Genomic DNA, 23928 nt, shown 5'->3' on the forward strand with positions numbered 1-23928 from the left:
TCTATCATCTATCTATCTATCTATCTATCTATCTATCTATCTATCCATCCATTCGTCTATATTTCTCTTGTTCTATAACCCAGAGTGGCCTTGAACTCTCTGCTTCCCAAGGGCTGAGGTCTTGGTAAGTCTATGCCACATAACCCAGCACATTCCACTTGTCTGGAATGTGCTATGCAACTATATATTTTTCCTATGAAACCCATTCCCCACTTCAAGTGTGAAAGTGTAAATATATTTTGCTGTCACATTTCTAGATCTGTTAGGTTTTATAAAACCAAGAGTCCATTAATAAAAACTATGACCAAACTCCCACTGATAAACAGAAAAGCATCCTCTCTCTTCCACATGCATGCGGACATTTCAAGATTCGTGATGATTCAGTAACAAAACCTCTTTAGGTTTTGCACTTTGCAGGCTAAAGCACATTTGGTCTCATCATCACAGTCAGTGGTCCTTCACTACTGCAGGGAATAGATGGGGCTGTTCTCCAGAGTGGTTGACCAGATGAATACAGTATGCCAAGCTAAACCTGAAGTTCTAATAAACAACATATTTTTAGAATGTCACGTCACCTTCTTAGCATGTCTTATACTTGAGTATGTCCATTAGACATAAATCACTTGCTTAAGCCCATTAATTCATTTAAGACCACTGAATAAAAAGCTTTTCAAGTCACAAGATCACAAACTCGAATGAGTTTTAGAGTCTCCGATTCGATGTGCTACATACATAAGCTACAGAGCTGTAAACAACTATATTAACGGTGTCAGGGCACAGAGATGTACCATTCAAAACTGAGACAGAGCAACATCATCATCACCACAAATAATCTATTGGTACTAATGTTGGAGAGAAGATAACTAGGTTGACACTGGGAAAATCTTCGTGCAAACTTTTTTTTTCATTGTACTTGGGAAGCTAAAAGTAAGTTATGGAAAAACTTGCACTCCTGGACTGGGTAGGAATTAAAATCATTTTGTGAAAAGGTGACATTAAAATGGAAGTAAAATTCTTAAAAATTAAAAAAAAAAGAAGAAAGAAAACAGTAAAATTCTATGAAGGAAATGTTAGCAAAACAACCCATTCCAGGAATTTATCCTGGGGCTGGACCACTGCCTATGCAAAGGAAAACATTTCTTTCACAGTTGCATCCTTACACATCATAAAAGACTCGAGCAGTAGCCAGGTAGGGTGGCGCGTACCTCTCACCCCAGCATGCGTAAGTTGCAGCAGGTGGATCTCCAGAAGTTTGAAGTCAGCCTGGTCTACAGAGTGAGTTCCAGGACAGCCAGGGATACACAGAGAAACACTGGAAAAAACAAACCAAGCCAACAAAATAATAGAGGGGGCTCAGCATTCAAGAGCACTCACTGTCTGTTGTTCCAGAGGACGTGTGTTCAATTTCCAGCACCCACATGACAGTTTACCACATCTGTATTTCCAACACCTGGGGATCTAAAGCCCTCTTCTGGCCGCAGTGGATCCAATATGATGCATACGCACACACATAGGTAAAACAAAAGGCATGTAAAATAATCTTAAAAAATAAAACAGAAACTGTTATGGCATAAAGTAAATAACTTAATCTTATGTGACAATGACAAAGATACATTTTATTTATTTTGAAAGAACTGTTATCTCAGAACACTGGGAAGAGGTGGGCATTGTGTTACCTGTCTCCAGAGAACGAGATCACCACTACCTGTGTGTTTACGTATGTGCATTACCTCTTGTTTCTGCACAGACAAATGTGGTGAGATAAAGCCAGAAGGTGAACCAGAAATGAATAAAAGAAACGAGTCTTCATTCTTGTTCATATCATTTTGAATTTTGAGTCAAGTGCATAGTTTACTTTTTCAAAATGTAAAGTAAATACAAAGCATAGAGAATTCACGCCCTATTGAGTGTAAATATAACTAAAAGGACCCAAATGAATAGCTAATTAATAGTATACCTCCTCGGGAAATAGATTAATTTTAATGACCTTGCCACAAACCTGCCTAGTAAAACTTCCTAATAGCTAAACATATTCACAAAGAAATATGGACTTTCTCTAGTTGGTTATGTTATGTATGGAAGTATTTCATATAGAATATAATTAACAAGTAACTATTCTAAGGTAGAAAACAGTCCTGTAACTACAAATGAATTATATGCATGCAAGGAAAAATATGGAGAAAGATCTCTAAGACAACAAATTAAACTCAACCAATTTCAACTGATGAGCCCACAGCTCGCACGATAACTTATGGAAAAAATATCAAGGGAGATTAAATACAGACATTGGGTCCAACATTTCTAGTCACATCAAAGATAACAAAGAGTGTTTTCTAACTGTTAAAATGTAAATGAAGGATAGGAGATCAATAGATTGCAATTTGGGAAAAAAAACTGATGGAAATGTAAAAATATTTAGGACCACGACCACACTTACTGTGCCCAGTTAGGTGTAAGACTCATACAATTAATCAGTGTTTGGTCTTTTAAGAAGCAAAGACATGACGGTGTGTCTGGAATTAACATCTAAAGCAACTGATTCACCTTTTCTTGCTTTCTTTCTTTCTTTCTTTCTTTCTTCCTTCCTTCCTTCCTTCCTTCCTTCCTTCCTTCCTTTCTTTCTTTCTTTCTTTCTCTTCTTTTCTTTTCAGCAGCCGTAGCTTGGAACATCGATAAAATAAAAGGCAGCATCCCTGTCTCTTTCCCAGACTTGTATTTAACTGTCCTTTGGACAAGTTCCCACCTTTGAGACTGAAGCAATAACTCAGGAATGGCCACTGGAATAATTAATTTTCATCTTCTTAAGTCATAGAGCCAGGAGCTGTTCAGTGCCAAAGGTGCATAATCTTAGCATTGTTCCAAAGTAGGGCTGGATTAATAGTGCATGAATTATTTGCCACATGCAACTAATACCAAGTAATGCTACCCAAGTAATTATTTTGGTACGATAAAATGAACTATTTTGAAATGACTTGGATCCCTCATAGGTGAGTTTCTGCTTTAGAATCAATCTAAATTTAATTCGATCTCACCTTTATTAACTGGGACAAGGTGCCTCCCAATGCCCCAGGAGTACACCCCTGAACTTCAGACTTCCCATTTCCTCTAAAGCTTTACAATAAATACATAATTCATTGTCTAACATGCTATTGCCTAAGAAACATGCTCGGTCTACAAAGCAAGGCATGGTTCAGCTCAATATATTGCTTTCTCATATGGCTTTATAATTTTTCATTTTTTAATCTTGACTTGAGCATGAGCACTGTTAAACTAAACGCAGACTTGATTAAAAGAAACTTGACGAGTTGCTAGATATTGAGACATTTCTACGAATTCACATGAAAGAATTAAACTCTAATGTGGCAGCTGCGTATCAGTAAAACATGACAGAGCACAGACTAAATCTCTCATGACTTTCTGTATTTTTAAAACCAGAACACCAATTCTCTTTTAAAAATGGAAAACGATAAGGGCTCTTGTCACATTTCCACAATATTTCAAATGCTCTACAGTATTCTTCACATAAATTATCTGACTGAAGCACAATCATCTCAAATCATGAAATTTTGTCAACTAACCTTGAACATTAACCATTATGGCTAGTTGGTTGTGATATAATTTATTCTTTAAAGAACTTTCCCAATGGTCTATCAAACACTAACTCATGTGAAAGATACGCTTATTTTGATATTGGAAGCACTACTCCCTTTTAAGTCTCTCTGACGAGTTTATTTCAAGCACCATTACTTTAAAAGTGTGTAAACACAAAATTGTGTTTTCCTTCTTCACCCATTTCACATTCTCGTGTGTGTTTGTGCGTGTGTGTGTGTGTGTGTGTGTGTGAGAGAGAGAGAGAGAGAGAGAGAGAGAGAGAGAGAGAGAGAGAGAGATGAAGGATATTAAATAATCTTCATTTAGATTTTCATATAGTATCCATATTTTCAAGGAAGTTGTAGATAACGGTTTCCAAACAAGTTTTAATTTTCAAGCAATATTACAAGGAAATGATTCATACAGAACAGTGTGTCAGATGCCCTAAGAATAATGTGCTCACTCATTAACTCCTGCTTTAGATGGCGTGACAGTCCCAAATCAAACAACCGTTGTTTAATTTCCCAGACCACTTGTATGTGTCCTAACTGATGGCACATTAAAAAGCCTTGCGAAATTCACGAAAAGGTACTAAAGGATGAAAACAATATACTTCATACAATATGCAAAATGACTAACATACTTAATTTCAGCTAAAGATAATGAAAGCCAATTTCAATTAACATTTGTAAAAGAAAATTTACTTTTGGCAAACACTTCTTTGAACAGAAATAACGAATCCTGAATCATCTTTAATTGAGAAAATGCCTTATTATGGGGACAAACACGTTTTATCACTATGGCAAATAACAAAGAAAAACAACTTAGAGGAAACAAATATTTAATCAGGCAATAGCTTCAGTGCTTTTGGTCTACGATACACTGGGCCCATTCCTTTAGGTCTGAGGTAAGGCAAACCTCATGGTGGCCAGAATACAGGTACCAATGTCATTTATCTCATGACCTCCTAAAATGGAAAAGTGACAGAGATAGTTTCAGGACAAGATACTGCCTCAAAGAAAATGTCCTCTGTGACGCCTTTACAGTGCTTGTATCACCTTGTAGAATCCTCTAAATATGAACTGTCAGTGGATTAATTCACTGAAGAAGATAAAGTCTTCGTTGTCCAATTGTTTTCCAAAGCCCAACCTCTGAACACTGTACCTGGGCCAAGTTGTCTATCTATGAGCCTTTGAGGGGAATCCTTCCTAAACGAAACAGGATGATGAGAAATAGGAGGAATGGTTGGCTCTTCAGAATGACTCTGCGCCACTCTGCCATTCCTCCCATGCTACCACAGCGTCTCACAGGTAATATTACCACATCACATAACTGCAAAACAACTTCTGTTTGTATACCATTGAATTGTGAAAATCTGTAGCGGATATCAATATCCTCTCTCTAAATATTATCCTGTATATTCATATTGCAATGTGGAAATGAGGCCCTTGAATGATGACAAGACTCCTCTAATGTCATTCCATCATTGGAACACTAAAAATTAGAATCCAGTGTCTTTGATCAGCTATGCTATGTCAGCGAAATCCTGAGATTGAAAGTTTTATAAGGAGTAGACACTTGATTCTCACTACACTAGAGGGAGATACCTGACAAAAGATTTGGTGTCTCATAAAGTCCACTCTCTGCTTTAAGAGGACACTTTGAATGTTGCTTCCTTGCATGATAGAAGCGGGGAAAGGTGGAAACCTTTGTGAAGGCAATTTTAAAAGGTGCCATAAGCCATTCACAAGAAAGGAACCCTCCTGACCTTATCCTTTCTTAACACCACTGTATAGAAGGTTACAAGTCAACAGAAAGCTTTGAGAAGACGCAACATCCCAACACAGCACCAGGGCACTTGTGAATCAGCAAGTGTCTCATCACCATGAGTCCTAACACCAGTCAGGGAGTGTGGCAACAGGCTCTGGGTTTTCATGAACACTCCCATTATGAACTCTTTCATCTGTGAACTATTACCTGTCAATTAGTATTCCAGAATTCCGGCATCACACTTTATGTCAAATTACTTTAGAGTCCAATCTCCCAATTGGAGGCATCACAAAGAATATATGTGCATGCTTACCCATTAGCCGTACTAATAAGGAAGGATGCACTAATGGGAGAGAGCTTACGCAGGTAGAAAACTGAGTAGCAATGAGCAACTTCCTAAAGCCAAACCTAATGTGAGTCTTGTTACTCACCGCTGCTGAACTCATCAGACAGCCCCAGCTGCTATTCTCATTTCAGGCAAACCAAGGAAAATTCTTAGGAACTCTCCAACAATATGCACACTGAGGATTAAATCAGAGGCTTTCTGACACCACACCTTGTTACTTTATTTCAAAACAGTGCTCTGGATTTTCCTTCAATGATTTCAGAATGCAGGGGAAAAAAAATGCCAACATATTCTTGACTGGAAGCAAATTGATTTAAAATTATTTTGATTGTTGAGAAAAATCTATTAAATTGTTGGCAAATAGGGACAATTTTCTAAATAAGATGTGTGAGTCTTAGTATAATAGGATTGCAACAATGGTTCTCTAGAGGTAGGTGGCTGGCTACAGAGATAACCAGACTTCTTGTTCATTTTTTTTTATAGTCAATATATTACAAATAGTCTTTTTCCCCAGTCACATTAACATGCTTTGCCTACATATTTTATTGACTTAATATATATTAATAATGATAGACAAAGTATATTTTGCACACACAATGAAGTCACAGTTGCGTTGAGTCCTTTCCATGAATTTAATTCTTGGGTTCCTACAGCAACCAAATGAGGTAAACACAGAGATTCAACTTGAATTCCAAATAAGGAAACTGAGTCTCATAAAAAGAAAATGACGTGCTGGGCTTTATAGTTTGCAATTGTCTTTGGCACAGCTGTCTTGCCAAAAAGTTTTCGCCCCAGAAGCTCCTTTCCATTACGCATTTCCAGTGCACAAAGACAAACGTTGGTTTCTCTAGGTAAAAAACTCTGTGCCGAAAGTAAAACAATATGTTCTCCAATAAGGTTACTCAGAAAAGCAATAGCATAGGTCTTAAAATGTTTTCAACTGTAAGGTGTTATCCAATTTGACAATCGCATTGATTATGAGGAAAACAGTACACTTATCTTTATTAGGTCAGATTTACTCTGTATAGAAGCAAGTCATAAACTTGATCTTAAGAATACTGAGGGGAAATATTTCTTTTAGCTGTGTTATGCCCCCCCCCCCTCAAATCCATGTGTTGACCTTTTAACCCATTGATCTTACAATAGAGTCAGAGAAAATGAAGCCATTGGACAGACTTATTTTTCTTAGTTGCAAACAGTGGTCAAGTTTACGGAGGCCTATCTTGAAAGGTTCTAGGAAATTTCCCAGTGCACTTCTGTATAATTCTGAAATCCCTATCTTCAGAAGGAGAACAGTGCATGTAATCTGGTACCTCTCACTTACAGAAATGCTTCTCTACCTTGACTGAAGAACACCAGAGTGCCTCCAGGGGTCTCTGGAGGGAATGTGGTGCCTGAGCCCCACACCACACATCGTAATTTCATCTGGGTGTGGACTAGATGTCAAGATTTTAATAGCTCCCCAAGTACTTCTCATACCTTTCAATTAGAACCCTGGATTGGAAGCCCTGCTTTACAGTGGGCGAATTAAGTTTTAAAAAAATTATTAACAGTGAAAACCACAAGATGGCATAATTTTTCATTTGAAAGGATTGAAATTAAAAAATGTCTTCCGAATTCCACCTTGCACCTCTACAGGTTGAACTCGCTGGATATGGACTGAGATCTCGTAAGACAGAAGCAAAATTATCAAGATTTACAGGTTTCAACTAATTTCTACTAACACTGGTTTCAGTGCCAGGAACCAGGACACACAGGTTTACTGTCGCCACGTTTTTTAATTCCTGAGATTCCCTCCCTCCATTCCTCTGTCACTAAGCAAACTGGGGACTGTGAGACAGGAAAACACAGTTAAGATATTTATCATCATAAAAAAAATAAGAACATTAATTCAACTATCTATAGTTTCAGTAAATTGTATTTTGAAATGGATACACACACACACACACACACACAGAGTAATGTTGGCATTGCTCAAACACTCAAATTTGACTTCTGATAAGAGTCTTACTAACACCTCTTCGAATAAGGGGATTTAGTCTAAGATTCCAGGAGAGACAGCACATTTGAAAAAAAGCTTTAGAGAAAGTAAAAGCTTCCAGCCATTAGGATACACTGTCCCTTAATGATCACTTTCCTTGTTTTTCCTTGTCCACTATAGACTGTCCTTGAGGGTAAGGAACAGGTAAAGAATTTCAAGTACAAATAGGCACCCACTCTGCCCAATCCCAGCATCCTAATGTTTCTGTTACCAAAGTTATATAAAGGTTTCTGTTTCCAAGGAAACTACTGACATATATGGAATTTAATGAACATAAAAAGGAACTGTGCCATATAATTTACATTTAAAGATAAACGCGAATAGCTGTCAAAAACACACACACACAGAGACACACACTCACACAAGTTCTGAGAAATTTTAGCTCTATTTTGCTTCCATTTAGTCAAAAACATAAACACATTTATGGAAACAGAATGGCAAAAGCGATTCTGAAACAGCTCTGGCAACATGTGAGGTGAATTAAGAAGCAGCTGAAGCCAAGAATAAGGGCCAGAGGTTGATCTCATTAGCAGTTGGGAGAAAATGCGGAAACCTTTGATTTTGTTGCATGAAGCATTCTTTTCTTTCTTTCTAGCCCGCAATCTATATCAGATTTTCCTGTCTGCAGCTTCATGCAATGATAAATCTGAACCAAGTCAGGAAACTCGCTGATCGTCACCAAAAGGGGCAATGAATAAAGTTCTCATTTCAACTCCAAGCCTCATGGATGATTCATTGAAATCGCTGTTGTAGAACACCCAAATAACAGCTCATTATGAGCTTTCTGCGTTGGCATCCAAATCCTATGATGAGCTATTTGGGATCTGACAATTCTTAAACAAACAGTCCCTTAGGAAAACGAGCAAGACATGTTTATGATATAGGGAAATTTTGAAAGAATGTGCAGTGGTATCCTCAATACAAAGTTTCAGTAGGAAAATAGAAGGTTAGGAAGAAATACTGCTTGACCCACCTCCATTCCCCTCTGCCTTCTCTTTCCTAAATGCATTTTAAGGGACGTGGGTATTCTTTTCTGTTATTTCCTTTGTCCTTACTGATGATCTTTTTTATTCTGGTGAAATACACAAAGCATAATTCACAAAAGTTCATCGGCATTAAAAACACATACTGTGGTATCGCCATCGTCATCTTATACCCGTGAGACCCTTTCATCTTCTCTAACTGCACTCTGAACTATGTAATAGTGCCTTCACTTCCCCTCCCTCACAGCCCTGACCATCCATTATTTTACTCTCTGAATGTGTATTCTGAATACCTGGCATCTGAATGGAATCACACCTCATTTGTCCTTTTATATATTGTTTATATTTACATTATTTATATTATATTTATATTATTCATATATTAATTTTCTTAGAAAGGTATCTTCAAGGTTTGCTTGTATTGTAGCACATGCTATAATTTCAGTCTCTTCAAGACTAACTAAACCTCAATACTGAAGCATGTGCTACATTATCATATATCAATTCATTGCAGAGACACTGGGCAGTAAGTGGCTGCTTGCTTGAGGTTCTGCTTTCCTCTCTTAGGTGAAGTACTGTTTGCAGGCTGTTAGCTGGCTCTTCACAAAGTCATCAAATCTACAGCCCATGGACATGAGGATGCAGTTGAGATCTTCTTCTATCTCTCTCCCACCAGTCTCTCTAGGTGTATCTGTGAATTCTGTGTCGTGTGTGTGTATTTGTGCATTGCGTGTCATATGTGGACATAGCACATGCCCGTGTGCAGAAGCATGTGCCCAGGTGTGAACATGTGGATGTTGCAACAGGATTTCAGGATCTGTTTCTCTGTTCCCTGCCTTAGTGCCTTGAGATAAGGCTTGGGAGCTTGTCATTTCGGCGAGGGTAGTTAGCAGATGAGTTCTCAGGCTCTACATTTCTCTGCTCCCCAATTCTGTGATTTCAGACATGCCGAACTATGCCTGGGACTTTTCACAGTGATGTGGGCATCCAAACTAGAATCCCAAGCTCAGAGATCAAGCACTTACTGAGCCATCTCCCCAGCCTTAGTGTCCTTGTTTTATACAAACTCACCCCACCCAGCTTTAAACACCTGAAGTTCCATTTCCAGGGTCAACATCCCCTCTGACTGTTTGAGTCTTCTTCACATTAGACGTTTGACAGACAATACAACTCTTTAATTATTCAAATCCAAACTCTGATTTTTTCCATTTTAAGATGTATTCCTTTCTTTTTTGCATATCTCACGACATAGCAAATCAGTTATTCCAGTTTCCCAGGTCAAAATACTTATAGCTGCTTTTTAAAAAAATCTCTTTCCTCAATCTTCTCATCCAGCACCTTAATAAATCCCGTGTTCCCATTGTCAATGCATGTTTAGATGTTAGCATGTTTCTCACTCCTTCAGCAGCTACTGCCCTGACCACAAGTCACCAACATCATGGTCCAGGCTACCTGCGGCTGCCAGCCACTCTCCATTGCTTCTTCCTTCACATTCTGAAGTCCGTTCTCAACACAGCACGGCTTTCAGAGACTCCAATTCTACCCTGCTCAGAAGTCTCTGGGTCTCTTTACTGTACTAGGAAAACATCTCAAGTCACTGGCATGGCTTTAGGCTTGAAACCCACTGTAGTTCAACTGTCCTCCTTGTTGTTGTTCAAACAGAGCATGTACACGCCCCACCTGGAGCCTTTGCTTTTGTGGGACCCTCTGCCTGGATGCTCTGCCTGTGGTCATTCACCCAGTTCAGGCCCTCCTTAAATTCTCGTTTCATCAAGATAGCTTACCCTGTAACAGCTGCATATCACAGAAAGGCTCCCCATAGCTCATGGCCTACGGTTTCCTCTCCTAGCTTATTCTTCATGGGGACTTACCAGTCATCTCCTCCCACGCTCTATGACATGTTGGAAGGTTTCTGTAGGAATAGAGGCCATGGCAAGCTGTAGGCAAGCTTTACACAACCACTCTCCATTCATTGATATCAGGTTGGTGCCATGAAACCCACCAGGGTAGAGAGACTCCCCTACAGGACGTCAGTCAACACACAACCCTGGGGCTGCAGGGCTCTTCTGGAAGACCCCGTTTTTGAGCACCATCATCCCCAAACAGAAGTTGCGTGGGCCCTGTCTGTTCACTGCTGTTCTTCTCCAGAAGCTAGGTATGTGCCTACCACAAATCACCAAATCTTTGTCAAACCTTACAGTTTGAAATTATTGAAGTTAAAAAAATAATACTAATATTACAAACATCATTTACTACATAAAGATTAAAAAAGCAAAGGCTAATCAATTTTTAAAATTTAATTTTACCCTAATAAGCCTCGTGGGATTCGGGTGATACTATATACAATTTAGAACTTACTTATTGACCCAAATATTTAAAAAGCATCCACGGTGAAATCAGCATTACAGATCTGACATAAATTGCTCTCTACCAATCAAAGGGTCTGGCTGCATGGCTAGTATGTGAAACAGTTGCCTTTACTGAAGGAAAAGCTCAGAAAAAAAAGGTCATTGCGCTGTTTCTCACAGATATTGCTGCATGTGTCACTGAAATCTGACTATACACAGCCTAGAGGCCGCACTAAGTATAAAGTTGGGAGGTCTCTGTAACTGTGACATTGCTTCCTGCGGAGTCTAAATTCAGTTTAGAATTATTTTCCAGAAGCCATGTGTAAAAACTTAACATAAATATTATTTTCCTCTAGTTTGCATCCTATAACTGCCATGAGCTTAGGACTTGATGTTTTTTCTCTTTACTTTTACCTGATTAGTCATAACCAAGGCAAGTTAGATTATGCCAATTTGCTGAACACCAGTTCCAGGGTTGACACTATGGGACATCTGACTATGATTAATCACCTCATTTAAAATTTGGAATCAAAGCTATCAGAAATACTCCCCAGACAAGACCTCCACCACATACCCATTGCAGATGAGAAAAAGTGAGGCCCAGAGGAAGGAAGACACTGTGCTGTAAGCGCATCAGTGGCACAGCCGGCACAAGAGTCAACAGTGGCTCTTCCCTAGTTGATCTCCATGTCTACTCATTTGCTACATCCTAAAGAACGTGACAGTGGTGATATCATCTCTTTGCATTAGCATCTTTTAATCTTCCTCACATGACCTTCTAGAAAAAAAATATATACTTTGTTGCGTGACCCAGAAAATGTATTTAATGTACACAAAAACACTGCATGAAAGAAGCCACCCTGTACAAGATGTTTTTAATTCTAGTCGAGTCCATTTCAATTAATGCTGGACACAAGGCTGCTGGGTCAAGAACTGCTAATAGATCAGACACCACAGTGGCACTGTCTGAGAACAGAGATCCTTTTGAAATCAGCCCACAGAGTGGATATAAACAGCGTAAACCAGAAGTAGCTGCCGCAGCGCCTTGCTTATAAGTGAACTTCATAAATGGATGGTGGGGTGGAGGAAAAGGGCAAAGGGAGGAGAAAGCAACGCCTTTCGGAGCTAAAGATGTAAATAAGGTGGGTTCTGCTTCTTCGCATTTAGATTATAAAGTCTCCCAAAGTCACTCCAATGAGAAATCCCAAAACCAGTGACTTAAACAAAAGCAGTACACAGAAGAACAGCCGTCGCCCTATGTGCTGTGCGGGGAGTCTACACTTAGGTTCATTAGCAGGGCATCACATTCTCCATTTCCCACAAATGTCATTTCAAATCACAGCAGGGACAGAAGCAGTTCATTCTCAGCCCAGTGTTGAATTTTTATGTGACAAGATGCTGGGAAGAACAAAAGCAATACAAACACGTAGATAAACATCTGCGGGGCGCCTCAGGGTCTGATAAACATCCACTCCACAGGTGCTTTGATTCTGATCTAGAAGTTTCTACTGAACGTCTTAAGCTCAATCTGTTCCCCTTTTACTCTGCTGTCTTTCCTGAGTCGTCAGCTTTAGCTGTCTCTGTGCCTTTATGTTTTTTATGCCCACACCCCTTGGTGGCTTTTTGTTTTTGTTTTTAACACAGGGTCATGTTGCTGTGCAGCCCAGTCTAGGCTCAGGCTTATGACCCCCCACCTCAGTCTTCCAAGTTCTTGGCTTATTGCATAAGTCACTATTTCAATACTGTTTTACTTTTTAAACCTGTCACTACATTTTTTTCTACTTTTTATTTTGAATTTCTTGCTTTCTGAAAACTTTATCCCAGCATTCATATTCTTCTTCTTCTTCCTCCTCCTTTTTTTTCTTCTCCTTATTCTTCATTTTCTTAATATAATTTGAGAAAGTGTCTCACTGAGTAGCTCTGGCTGTCCTGGGACTCATTGTGTAAACCAGGCTGACCTGGAACTCAGAGATCTGATCCACCTGCCTCTCCTGCTGAGTGTTGGGATTAAAGGTATCTGCCACCACATCTGGCCTTTATCCTGGCATTCTTAGTGGTCTCTAACCAATAAAACAGCCATCCACCTCAAGCCACACTCCTTATTTAACAAGGTGTCCTACTGAACTCACTCTGGAAGGCTCAAAAGAAAAATTCCTCTCCATCAATACCTCCTCGCCCTGCTGTCAGCCAAAAGCTGTTGACGGTGTCACTGGACTGGAGACTTGATGAAGGAGCTGGAACTAGAAGCCAGGCTCAGTAGGTTGGTGAGAAAAACAGGTACCTGGTCCTTGATGCCATAAACTGAGTGGCAGAATCAGACAGACTAAGACTCTGCACATTTTAAATAAGTTATATTTGTATTTATCTAGGTTGAGCTGAGGTCATCTTTGTCAAATTCAGGAATCTTCTCATTGACACATTCGCCCACTCACCCAAGGACCCACGAAGTTCTTTTGAGAAGACTCCTACTCTGATCTCTCTTGACATTTAAACTTTTCCAATTTAAGAAAATGAGATGAAAATTAACTTCCTGGAAATCAGATCTGAAATTTTAAAATAATATTTTTTAAAAATGTTGGGAGGAAGGGTTGGGGAATAACTCAACATAGAACTTGACAAGCACGTATAAGGTCCTTGGTGCTGTCTTCAGTGCCACCAATTTTTTTTTAAGATGACAGTGTCATCAGTGCATTAGAGGTGTGATACCCATATTCTGCTGGAACTTTGTGTTTCGACACCCTGAAGCCACACATCATTCGCAGGGAACCAGACTTTGTTGGGAGCAAGAAACAGGCAGCAACATGTTTTTTATATAAATTTCCCAGATGATTTCATGAGGAGTTAAAGTTGAGATCTCCCGTGCAAATGGGTTGTTAATGAATTATCTCATAGCCTCCCTACAGCACTCCTATTAAGCATCTATTAACAGCCTGTGAGGAGTAAGTAGGTCTCAGCAAGGTCATCCAGGTAAACAGAACAGAACCGGATTTGTAAATGTGAGTGTAGAGTAAGGCTCAGAGAAAGAGCAAGGAACAAGAAAGGCCCACAGAGTTATTGTTGTACAGTACTGGAAAGTTTCCTAACAATAACACTGCAACTAATGTATCTATAGAAGGTCATAGCAGCTAATAAATATTGAGAAAAACAAAAAAAAAATTTTGAAAGGCAAACTTTCAAACAAAAGTGATTTGTAATTCAGTTCCTGGGTTTGAATGTTGGTGACAGTGTTTACCAACTTACGTGGCTCTGAACCAATGATGCTATTCATTCCTGACTGAACACAGAGGCAGAGTCATCTGTATTGGACTCTAAGTCCAATTAGAAATGTCTAAGTCAAGGCAGAGTAAGAAAGAAATCTATTGGCACTTGAAGAAGAATAGGAGCCATACACGATGTTGCTTTCTTTATGGTCATGTGACCAGGAAGCAGACACACAACTAGGGAAGAAAAAAAAAAAAAAAAGAAAGGCCCACAGAGAAAGCAGCCCTTCTCTCCAGGAAAGTGTTAGGGGAAACAGACAAGCTGAGTATTCTGTCTCTCAAAAGCACTTCCTCAAGGGAGGCACTTGGAGATCTAATCGTAGTTTACCAGCAGACACAGTGCAGATGCCACTTGCATCATTTATCACCATTCAATAGACATTTATCAAACCGCATCCACAAACCGAGCACTCGCTGATAAGCTAGTGAAAGACACCAGGTCCCCTTTGCCGCTTTCCAAGACGCAGTGGGCTTGGTTTTGGCTCCAATGCTGGAGAACCAGTGGAGGCTGGTGAGAACCAATGGGGGGTTGGTGAGAACCAGTGGGGGGCTGGTGGTGAGAAGCAGTCAGGTGGGGTACAGTGTGCAACCGTTCTCAGCTAGCATTGAAACCAGGTAAAGCCAATAACCCTGGGTTAAAGGGCAAGTTTCACTGCTAAGTTATTGATATGATGCACGCAGCAAATAGGCTTACACGAAACCTGAGTGAAACAACGTTTGAAGAAGGGGAAGAGATTCTTTGCCAACCTCAAACGGCAGATAATTCTGCATAATCAACAAATGGTTAATTCCAAAATGACTGCCATGAAGTGCAAAAACCAAGCCACTGACATTCCCCGCGCAAGAACAGATATCTAAATGGTTAGCTGGTTCCACATGAAATATGTTTAGACACCTTCTTGCAGACATTCCTGATTGTTTTCTTTCTAAACACGATTTTTGACATCTTCTAGTCAACCATTTTAACCCATTCAGCTAACCCCAGCAGCTGGTATTTGCTCCATGCCAGACTTTGTTAGCAGCACCTAGGGCAGCAGGATGTCTGCGAGGGAAAATGATTGCTGCTGACTTTTTCTCTGCACCTCCAAAGTAACAGATCATTCCGAACGTCAACGAAACTATTCTGACTTTTAGATGCAAAAGCAACAGTGGTGGGAAGACACTGAAAAAAGAAAATTGCTAGTGTAAGCTCCTCATGGCACCATCCCTCCTCTTATTTCTTTGCTGATACTGTCTCTGCCAGAAATAAAGTACGTAATACATTAAATATTAAATTCAATAACAACGATCTTTCAGTGTTGATAGAATACACTCTACCAACCTAGATATGCTAAAGAACACATTTTCTTCATCCAGCATTTGAATATAGTCTTCAGAAAGACAAACCAATGACATCCCGCTAGATATATCTCAAAGAGTCCGCCATGCTAATGTGCAGGACTAACTTTTGGCTTTATAGATGTGACTGTTTTGATTGCACAGCGTTTTAGCTTCCTATCCTATCTGTTTACTAGGATGAATGTGAATTATGATAAATACAAGTGAAGAAATACATGTTTACTAACGCTTCCGAGGCCAGTGATATTTTGCAAGTGGCCTCAAAAATGTCTTGAGCATTTCAAATTAACCGACAGAGGTTTAGTATACCTTACTCAACGTACTTGACATAAGAGCGTACCAGTTTTAAAACTTTGAAACATTGGTGTATTTTATACTCATCTTGTTAATGTGACCCAGTTTTAAACACAAAATTCATACACACTTCATATACATTACTGACAGTAACTTTGTACAATATTTTTAGTGACCAAGGGATAGCATTGATCAGAATAAAATTTTCCACTCAAAATTTATAGTATATTCAAATTTCCCATTATAGACGCTCAATCTGTAACCTCTTTAGCATTCCTTATATCTACTTTTTTTTTCTTCAGACAAAAGTAAAATAACAGAGCAATAAGCAAACGCCTGCATTACACCCCCCATCTGCTCACCCATTGCTTCCTTCTTGTAATGAAAGTTCAAGTGAGCCAGGCCCACTGGCTGTTGGGCTTTACAACATCTACAACACAGAAACTTTTAACTGGGGCAATTAATTGATATCTTGACACAGATAAAGAATCAAAGTAGCAGCTGGTACGGGCACAGGCTCCGTGCTTCCTACCTTGGGAGCTTTGGCATGTTTCCCACACCTGGCATCCTTGACAAGGCTGAGGTCTAACAGCTCTGTCTCCTGGAAGGCAAAATGGGAAACTGTTAATCCACCACACAGATCGTTTCTTTTTGTTTGATGCCATTGAAATCACTTCAAAGGATACTATCCTCTGGAGATTTGCCTGCGAACGCATCTGCAATAGGCTACCCCTCCATATTATGTCTAATTGAATCAGGAAGAAAAGATCATCAACTGCTATCTATCTGCTCAATTTAATACATCTTCCAATTGTTATGGTTTTCTGTCTCTTTAAGAGACAAGCCACACCCACTCCCTCCCCCATCCGCTGAGGCAGGCTGATCTTCAGCTTCCGGCCTGAGCTAGCTCTCTTTTCCATCCTCTTGGAGAGGCAGCTTTGCTTCTGCCTCTCTCCCCACTTCTCCACTTCCCCCTTCTCTGTCTCTCTCCTCTTCTCTCTCTCTCTCTCTCTCTCTCTCTCTCTCTCTCTCTCTCTGTCCCCCCTTCACTCTTTCCCCTCCACAACCCCCTGAATAAACATTCAACCTCACTCTGCAAGTCATGTCTATCCATGTGTCTGTCTCCTGCCTGCCTGCCATGTGTCTCCCTGCCTGGGACAGGCCATTGCTCAGGGACCAGCAGCTGTCTCTGCCTGGGACTGGCTGCTCCCAGGGCCCACTGTCTGCTGCCACATGGCCCACTACCAGCATTTGGGACCTACAGCATTTCTGCAGCCTACTGCCGCCAGGGATCTTGCAGTATTTTTTTTAAAAAGAATATTACCAATATATTTGCTAAAGCACCTTAATAAACAAATTTCTTAATTGGTTTGCAATTACTTATATAGTTTCCATGCTTAAATCTGCATCCACTATGCCAGCGTTCTCAACCTTTCTAATACTGTGACTCTTTAACAGTTCCACATGTTGCAGTGACTTCCGACCAAAAACTTACTTTGTTGCTTACTTCATAAGTGTAGTTTTACAACAGTTATGAATCATAATATCTGATATACGAGCTATCTGTGATCCCTATGGGGGGTCACAACCCACAGGCTGAGAACTGCCACTCTAAGCCATTTCTAAATCAAGAGAAACCCAGTCTCTTTGTTCTGCTGTTGAAAAGTAATCCTGGAGTCGCAGAATGTAGTTGGAGTGTGGGAGGCATCAAGGAGATAAGATTAGAGAGGCCAGAAGGAGGAGTTGTCCCCATCAGCTCATTCACCCACCAACCCATCTATATGGATACACATGGACCCCAAATTCCATTGCCAGCCTTTTGACCACAAATCTCACACCACTATCATTTTACATATTCATTAACAAACTTATTCATTATTTGAACAACTATAATATGTAAGTTACTCTGGGACACAAGAAACATGCATGCATGATTGCTTTTCTAGAGCGCCATCAAGAAAAGCATGTGTATAAGACAAGGAAGAGTATGTTAATGCCAGTTTTAAAGTTAACTGCTGTGAGAAGTGAGGAAAGAGAATTTTTCCCCCTAAGTACACATGGAGGAATCATTTACCTCGGGGAAGTGGAAAATAGGTTCCTCACAGTTGGAGAGTGCAGGGGGAGAAATACTCCAGATAAGAATGGCCCCAGAGGTTTGAGAGGCATCTAAGATATTCATTGTCTTCAGATACTTAGAGACACAGTCCGTGCACATAGAGAGAAGAAGGAGGGAGGAAGATAAAGAAAAATCCAGGAGCAATGAATAGCAAAGATGTATACGTGTTGGCAGTGGAACAAGATATCTGCATAGGTGACTTCAGTGTCCCCTAGGATTGAGGGTTGAATATGTGGAAGATAAGCCATAGAAGACAACACCAGAGGGTTGGAAACCTTGAGAGTCTACTGACCAATAGTGCTCATAAGGTTTATAGCATTTATGCATCAGCCAAAGAGCATAGAATTATAATGAATAGTACTCCCTTACAGGGGCTGAAAATATCCAACAAATGTCTACTGGTCAAGAGTCAAGGCAATGCAGGCACGTAGACCCTCCTCCCAGAAAAGGCACTGTACCACGATTCATCTGACAACACACTCTAGATAATTTGTATAAGATACTAAAGAACACTAATAATCTCAAGGTAATTTTTCTGACAGATACTTTCCTATTCCAAATGTCTGGTCCAAAACAGTTTGATCACTTTCTTACAGAATCTATTTGGATATTGAATCTCTCTACTGCACAAACATCCTTATCAGGTTGAAGGGAACACTCTGCTTTGACCACCTCTCTGAGAGATGGAATGAAGATTGGATGGAAGAGTTTCTTCTTACGTTCATTCCATCTTGGAGGTTTTCCTTTCTCATCTTGGATTTCTTGACCTATTCTTCACAGGGACTGACCTGTGAAAATCTTCCCATACTACATAGAATGACACGTGAAACCAGGCAAAAGGAACTTGCAGGACACGGTAACATAGATTTTTCTCCAAAGTCCCCTTCAATGTGTGTACAAAGATTTCACAGCATTGAAAGCGCATCATGAGCACCAGGAAAGTGAGCTATCAACCTGACATTCCATGCACAGCTTAGACACCTGCACCATGGTTCTGTCTGAGAAATAATGCACAACCAAATGAGACAGAGGTGAGCCCAAGCCCAGTTTATTCACTTCCGCAGGAACAATGACTTTGCAGAAGAGAGCACTGGGCTTCCAATAGAGCCTGCAGAAGTTTAATCTCAGGATCCAAACAGTGTGGAGATCTTAGAGATAGGCTACAGAGCAAAGGTTTATCATGGGAGGATTCAGAACCAGACTGCAACATAAGGAGAAAGAGAAAGAGGCAGCAGTGCTGGAGGGCCGGGGGGGGGGTGTCGGTCTGAGTTTCTCCCTGCGACTCAAACCTCAGGCACACTGCTTTCATATTTGAGAGTTGTTGACCGGGGAAATCTGTCCAAGAGTAAATGCCATGTGTCTATTCATCTGAACACTCTTTATTGAATGCCTGCAGAGCATAGACTATTAGCGAGGATTAAATCACAAAATGCAAAAGGAGATTGTCCATTCTGAGGCACTCACAAATAAGCCAATCACTCTCCTTTAAAGGAGACACTTCAGAACACCTGCAGATACTGGCTATGGAAGGCTAACTCCCAAGACTGAGGTAGAATTTCTGGCTGTATAGAGAGGAGGAACAAGCCAGAGGGAATGCATGCAAGCAGATACGATGGAGCACAAAACAGTCACGCAACAGATATGGAGAGGCATATATATGCCAGTCCATGGTTGAATGACGGTCCCACACAGGTCAATTAAAAACTTCTACACACATTTTAGACTTATCAAATTTGATAGTAACTTTTTCTATTCAAAGGTTTTCATCTCACTTGGTCAAATGGACTGAAACATTGCTGGTTAGTTTACACACAAAGAAGCCAAACTGAGTTCACAAAGAACTTAGTAAGCACCATTTCTTTTCCACTGATGATAATGAAGATTGTTCTTTACTGCCAGCTCTGGAGGAAGCCGTCATTACCCAAGTCGTGGAGCGAGAGTTAATGCCAGCTACCCTAGGAATTCATTCTGACACCCCAGGGCTAAGAAGCCTCTACTGGTGTGTAAAATTGTGTGTTCAGGAAAAGCATCCAGGGTGCCATGGGGTGGGTAATGTGGCATGGGAAGGACCCAGGTGGAAGTGCTGCTCAGGGGCCCTCCCAGCTGGAAAAGCATGATTAAAATAGCATATCCCACTTCCATTAGCATGCAAAAGCCATTCCTCTGGGGTTTCATTGTCTGCTTTTCTCTCCTCCATGATGAAAAAAGAGAGGAGCCAAAGGTAGGGGACCATGGAAATGTTGCTTCTGTCATTAAAACATTTTCTAGGTTAATTTTCCTATGTTAATAGTTTTAACAACACAGTCCATTATAAAGCGCTGAAGTGGGCCTTTCTTAGCTCACTTAGCTTTGCAGAACTGACTGAATATAAACCATATCACCTATTAAATAGTGGCAATGCCTCAAATGCCAATGGTTCTCAGAAGGGAGTCTTAATCTCAGTAATTTGGAAGGCTTCAAGACATAAAGCTTGAGAATCTGATCTCTAATAACTTCTAACTGGTGCTGATGCTGCTGGTCAAAGGACCAACACTTTGAGATGTGCTAATAAACCCACACTCACAGATGCTGCTGTTGCGGAATATTTATCTAACTGTGCAAAGATGTGCTACATTTATTTATGTTGTGGAACATTTGTTGAACTGTGTAAAGATGTGTTGCCCTTTTACCTTGCCTGCCTAAGGCACTTGATAGGTCTAATACAAAATTGAATGGCCAGTAGTGAGGGAGGTGGAATTTCTGGGCAGGGAGAAAAAAGTAGGAGGAATTTTGTCTCAAGGAAGAAAGAAAAAGAGATGCCAAGAAGACACCAGGAGCCAGCCAGATAGACACAGAGGAAACAGGAAAGTAGGAGATACAGAATGAAAGAAAGGTAAAAGGCCCCGAAGCAAAACATAGATGGATAGAGACAGGCTAAATGAGTTAAAAGTGATAGTAGGACAAGCATAAGCTAAGCTCAGCATTCATATTTAATAATACGTCTCTGTGTCTTTATTTGGGAGCTAGTTGGTGGCCTAAAGAAAATGCCAACTACAAGCTAATGTAAGGCTTCCGGGTGAGCAAGATGGATGAGAACTACACAATAGTTATAAATTACATGAAGAACCTCTGACTCACTCTTCTCTAGGGAGCTGTCAATAATACGTAGTGAATATAAAATTGTAGCTAATATTGAATAATCTAGGCTTGGATTTGATGTAACTGAGAGAAAACACCATAAACTCCTAGTTTTGAAAGTTCTTTTATAATAAATTGTATCCTTTAGTAGTTCAGAAATTTATGCATTCATTAAAAACATTTGCAGCAGTGAAATAGTTTTTTTTTTTTTTTTTTTTTTTTAAGTTCTAAGGCCATCCAGCTTGCTAAGGTATTTAAAGGAAGAATGTAGCAACAGACTTCTGTTTTAGGCCCACAATGACATCTTTAAAGACTGAACCACATCCCTAAGACCCCCAGCAAATGCACTAAAATGTTGTGTTTTCCCCCTTGATAAGTATGGATAAAAGTGAATCAGCAGCAATCAAATGTTTGGGGGAATATTGCTGCAGATTTTTGTTTTGAATGCATGATGAGGAAAGTAATACCTGCCCGCTAAGGGAAGACTGGATGGTCTCAGACGTTTATATTCAGTAGAAAGATTTCAGCCCATCAGCCACAAACCTACTGTGAGGGAGATGAGCCATGAAATCCACTGCAAATTCAGGAAAGACTACAATTTAAAATGCAACTCTTTGCAGAATACCAATGTCTATGCATTGTTGCTAAGTTCCATTAGTCACCCAATATAATAGCATGCTTCAAGTTCACACAATCCATAATCAGAACAGCAATTACAGCCATAAACATTTCACAGAGAAGATACTAATGGTTGGGTGTGTTGTGTGATTATGTGTACCTCCACATGGGGTATATTCATTAAGCTCTTCAACCTTGATTTACCAAAACTAGCATGAGTTAATACATTGGCTGCCAAAGACATCTTTACAATTCACAATTGGAGAATATTTGGGGGATCTTACAAAGAGGGGTTTGAACTATGGAGGAGCATGAACATAGACCTGACTCTTTGTTCTTTAACTTTATTCTGTGTATAAGAGGGTGTCCTGATCATGTAGTATAGGTCTCAAAAATCCCCATACTATCTCCCCCATCTCGACTCTTGTTTTATTCACTCTGTAAGCATAATTTTTCTCTTGTTTTATAATCAGAGATGGAAGAAAGACCAATGGAAATGAGATGCACCATTCCTGAACAAACGTGACTACTATCTTATCTTTATTTAGATACACTGGGTTGAATACAATGCAAGATTCATAAACCTAGTAGGCAGAAAATGGAAGCCATCTCTTGGAACTATCACTTGTAAACCAACATGAAGTTAGGCAGATTACTGCAGATGTTTGTGTGTACCAGGTAACCCATGTGGCAAACAGAGATGTAGGTGCCTGCAACATCTTACTTCTTGGGCTGCTGCTAAATCAACTGAGATATTAAACTCAGATCTCTACTAAGCAAACAAGGGTAATTGCAAACATATAAGGCTGTCAACACTTCCCATTTGAAACAAAAAGGACAATGTTCTAGTAGAAGCACTGGAAGTTGACTTTTAGTCACTTTTCTTTTATTTTTTTTTTATTTATTATGTATACAATATTCTGTCTGTGTGTTTGCCTGCAGGCCAGAAGAAGGCACCAGACACCATTACAGATGGTTGTGAGCCACCTTGTGGTTGCTGGGAATTGAACTCAGGACCTTTGGAAGAGCAGGCAATGCTCTTAACCTCTGAGCCATCTCTCCAGCACTTTAGTCACTTTTCTGTGGCTGTGAAGAAACACTATAACCAAAGGCAACTTAAGGGAGAATGGGTATATTTTGACAGATGGTTTTAGAGTGATGAGTTCATTATGGAAAGGGGCACAGCAAAACGTGGCAGGCACTGGCAGCAGAAGGAAGCTTAGGAAGCACATCTCTAGCAACAAACATGAAGCATATCAGGAATTAGAAGTGGGGAAGGCTACAAAAATTTTGAGAGTTCACCCCAGTGATGCACTTCATCCTTCAAAGCTTTACCTCCACATGTCCTCCCAAAACAGCACCTCTACCTGAAGGCCAAGAGCGCATGGAGGACATTGCCAACTTGATGGAGGAAGGTCATTGGTTAACTAATAAAGAAACTGCCTTGGCCCATTTATAGGCCAGCCCTTAGGTGGGTGGAGTAAACAGACAGAATGCTGGGAGAAAGAAGCCGAGTAAGGAGTCGCCATGATTCTCCCACTCCAGACAGACGCAGGTTAAGATCTTTCCTGGTAAGCCAGCTCGTGGTACTACACAGAATATTAGGAATGGGTTAGATCAATATGTAAGAGCTAGCCAATAAGAGGCTGGAACTAATGGGCCAGGCAGTGTTTAAAAGAATACAGTTTCCGTGTAATTATTTTGGGGCATAAGCTAGCCATGTGGGTGGCCGGGTGCCGGGGACACAGCCCCGCTGCTCATATTACAACACCAACTCAAAATCTATAGTTGATAAAGTATGTAGAAGAAAACCGGGGGCTATGTAAGAATAATAAACAGTTTCTGAAAATTAAAGATGTTTCATGAAAACCTGAAACAGTAAGAGGAGGAGCTACTTTTAAAGAAAATTGATTTCTCCTTCATGCACCAAAATTAATTGTAAAATAAGTGGAAAAAGAAAATATAAGATTATTCCTGTGTTACAGGTTATATTATAACTGTATATTAACATGGAGTGTCTGGGTTTTGTTGTAAATATCTTGACAAAGACATTATGTCATTTCTTCTCCATATATATACATACATACATACAGTGCTCGGGCTACA

At 40.0% G+C, this 23928-nt stretch overlaps 1 protein-coding gene across 2 annotated transcripts in view; it reads right to left on the minus strand.

Moving 5' to 3' along the window:
- Plcb1 (phospholipase C beta 1) overlaps nucleotides 1-23928 on the minus strand; it is a 660438-nt gene that overhangs the window by 431838 nt on the left and 204672 nt on the right. For both annotated transcript variants that reach the window (XM_057780532.1, XM_057780533.1), the window contains exon 3: nucleotides 16504-16572. In XM_057780532.1, the coding sequence (XP_057636515.1) occupies nucleotides 16504-16572 (69 nt within the window). The remainder of the gene's footprint in view (nucleotides 1-16503; nucleotides 16573-23928) is intronic.

Source organism: Chionomys nivalis, chromosome 9, assembly GCF_950005125.1.
Source record: "Chionomys nivalis chromosome 9, mChiNiv1.1, whole genome shotgun sequence".
Taxonomy (NCBI): domain Eukaryota; kingdom Metazoa; phylum Chordata; class Mammalia; order Rodentia; family Cricetidae; genus Chionomys; species Chionomys nivalis.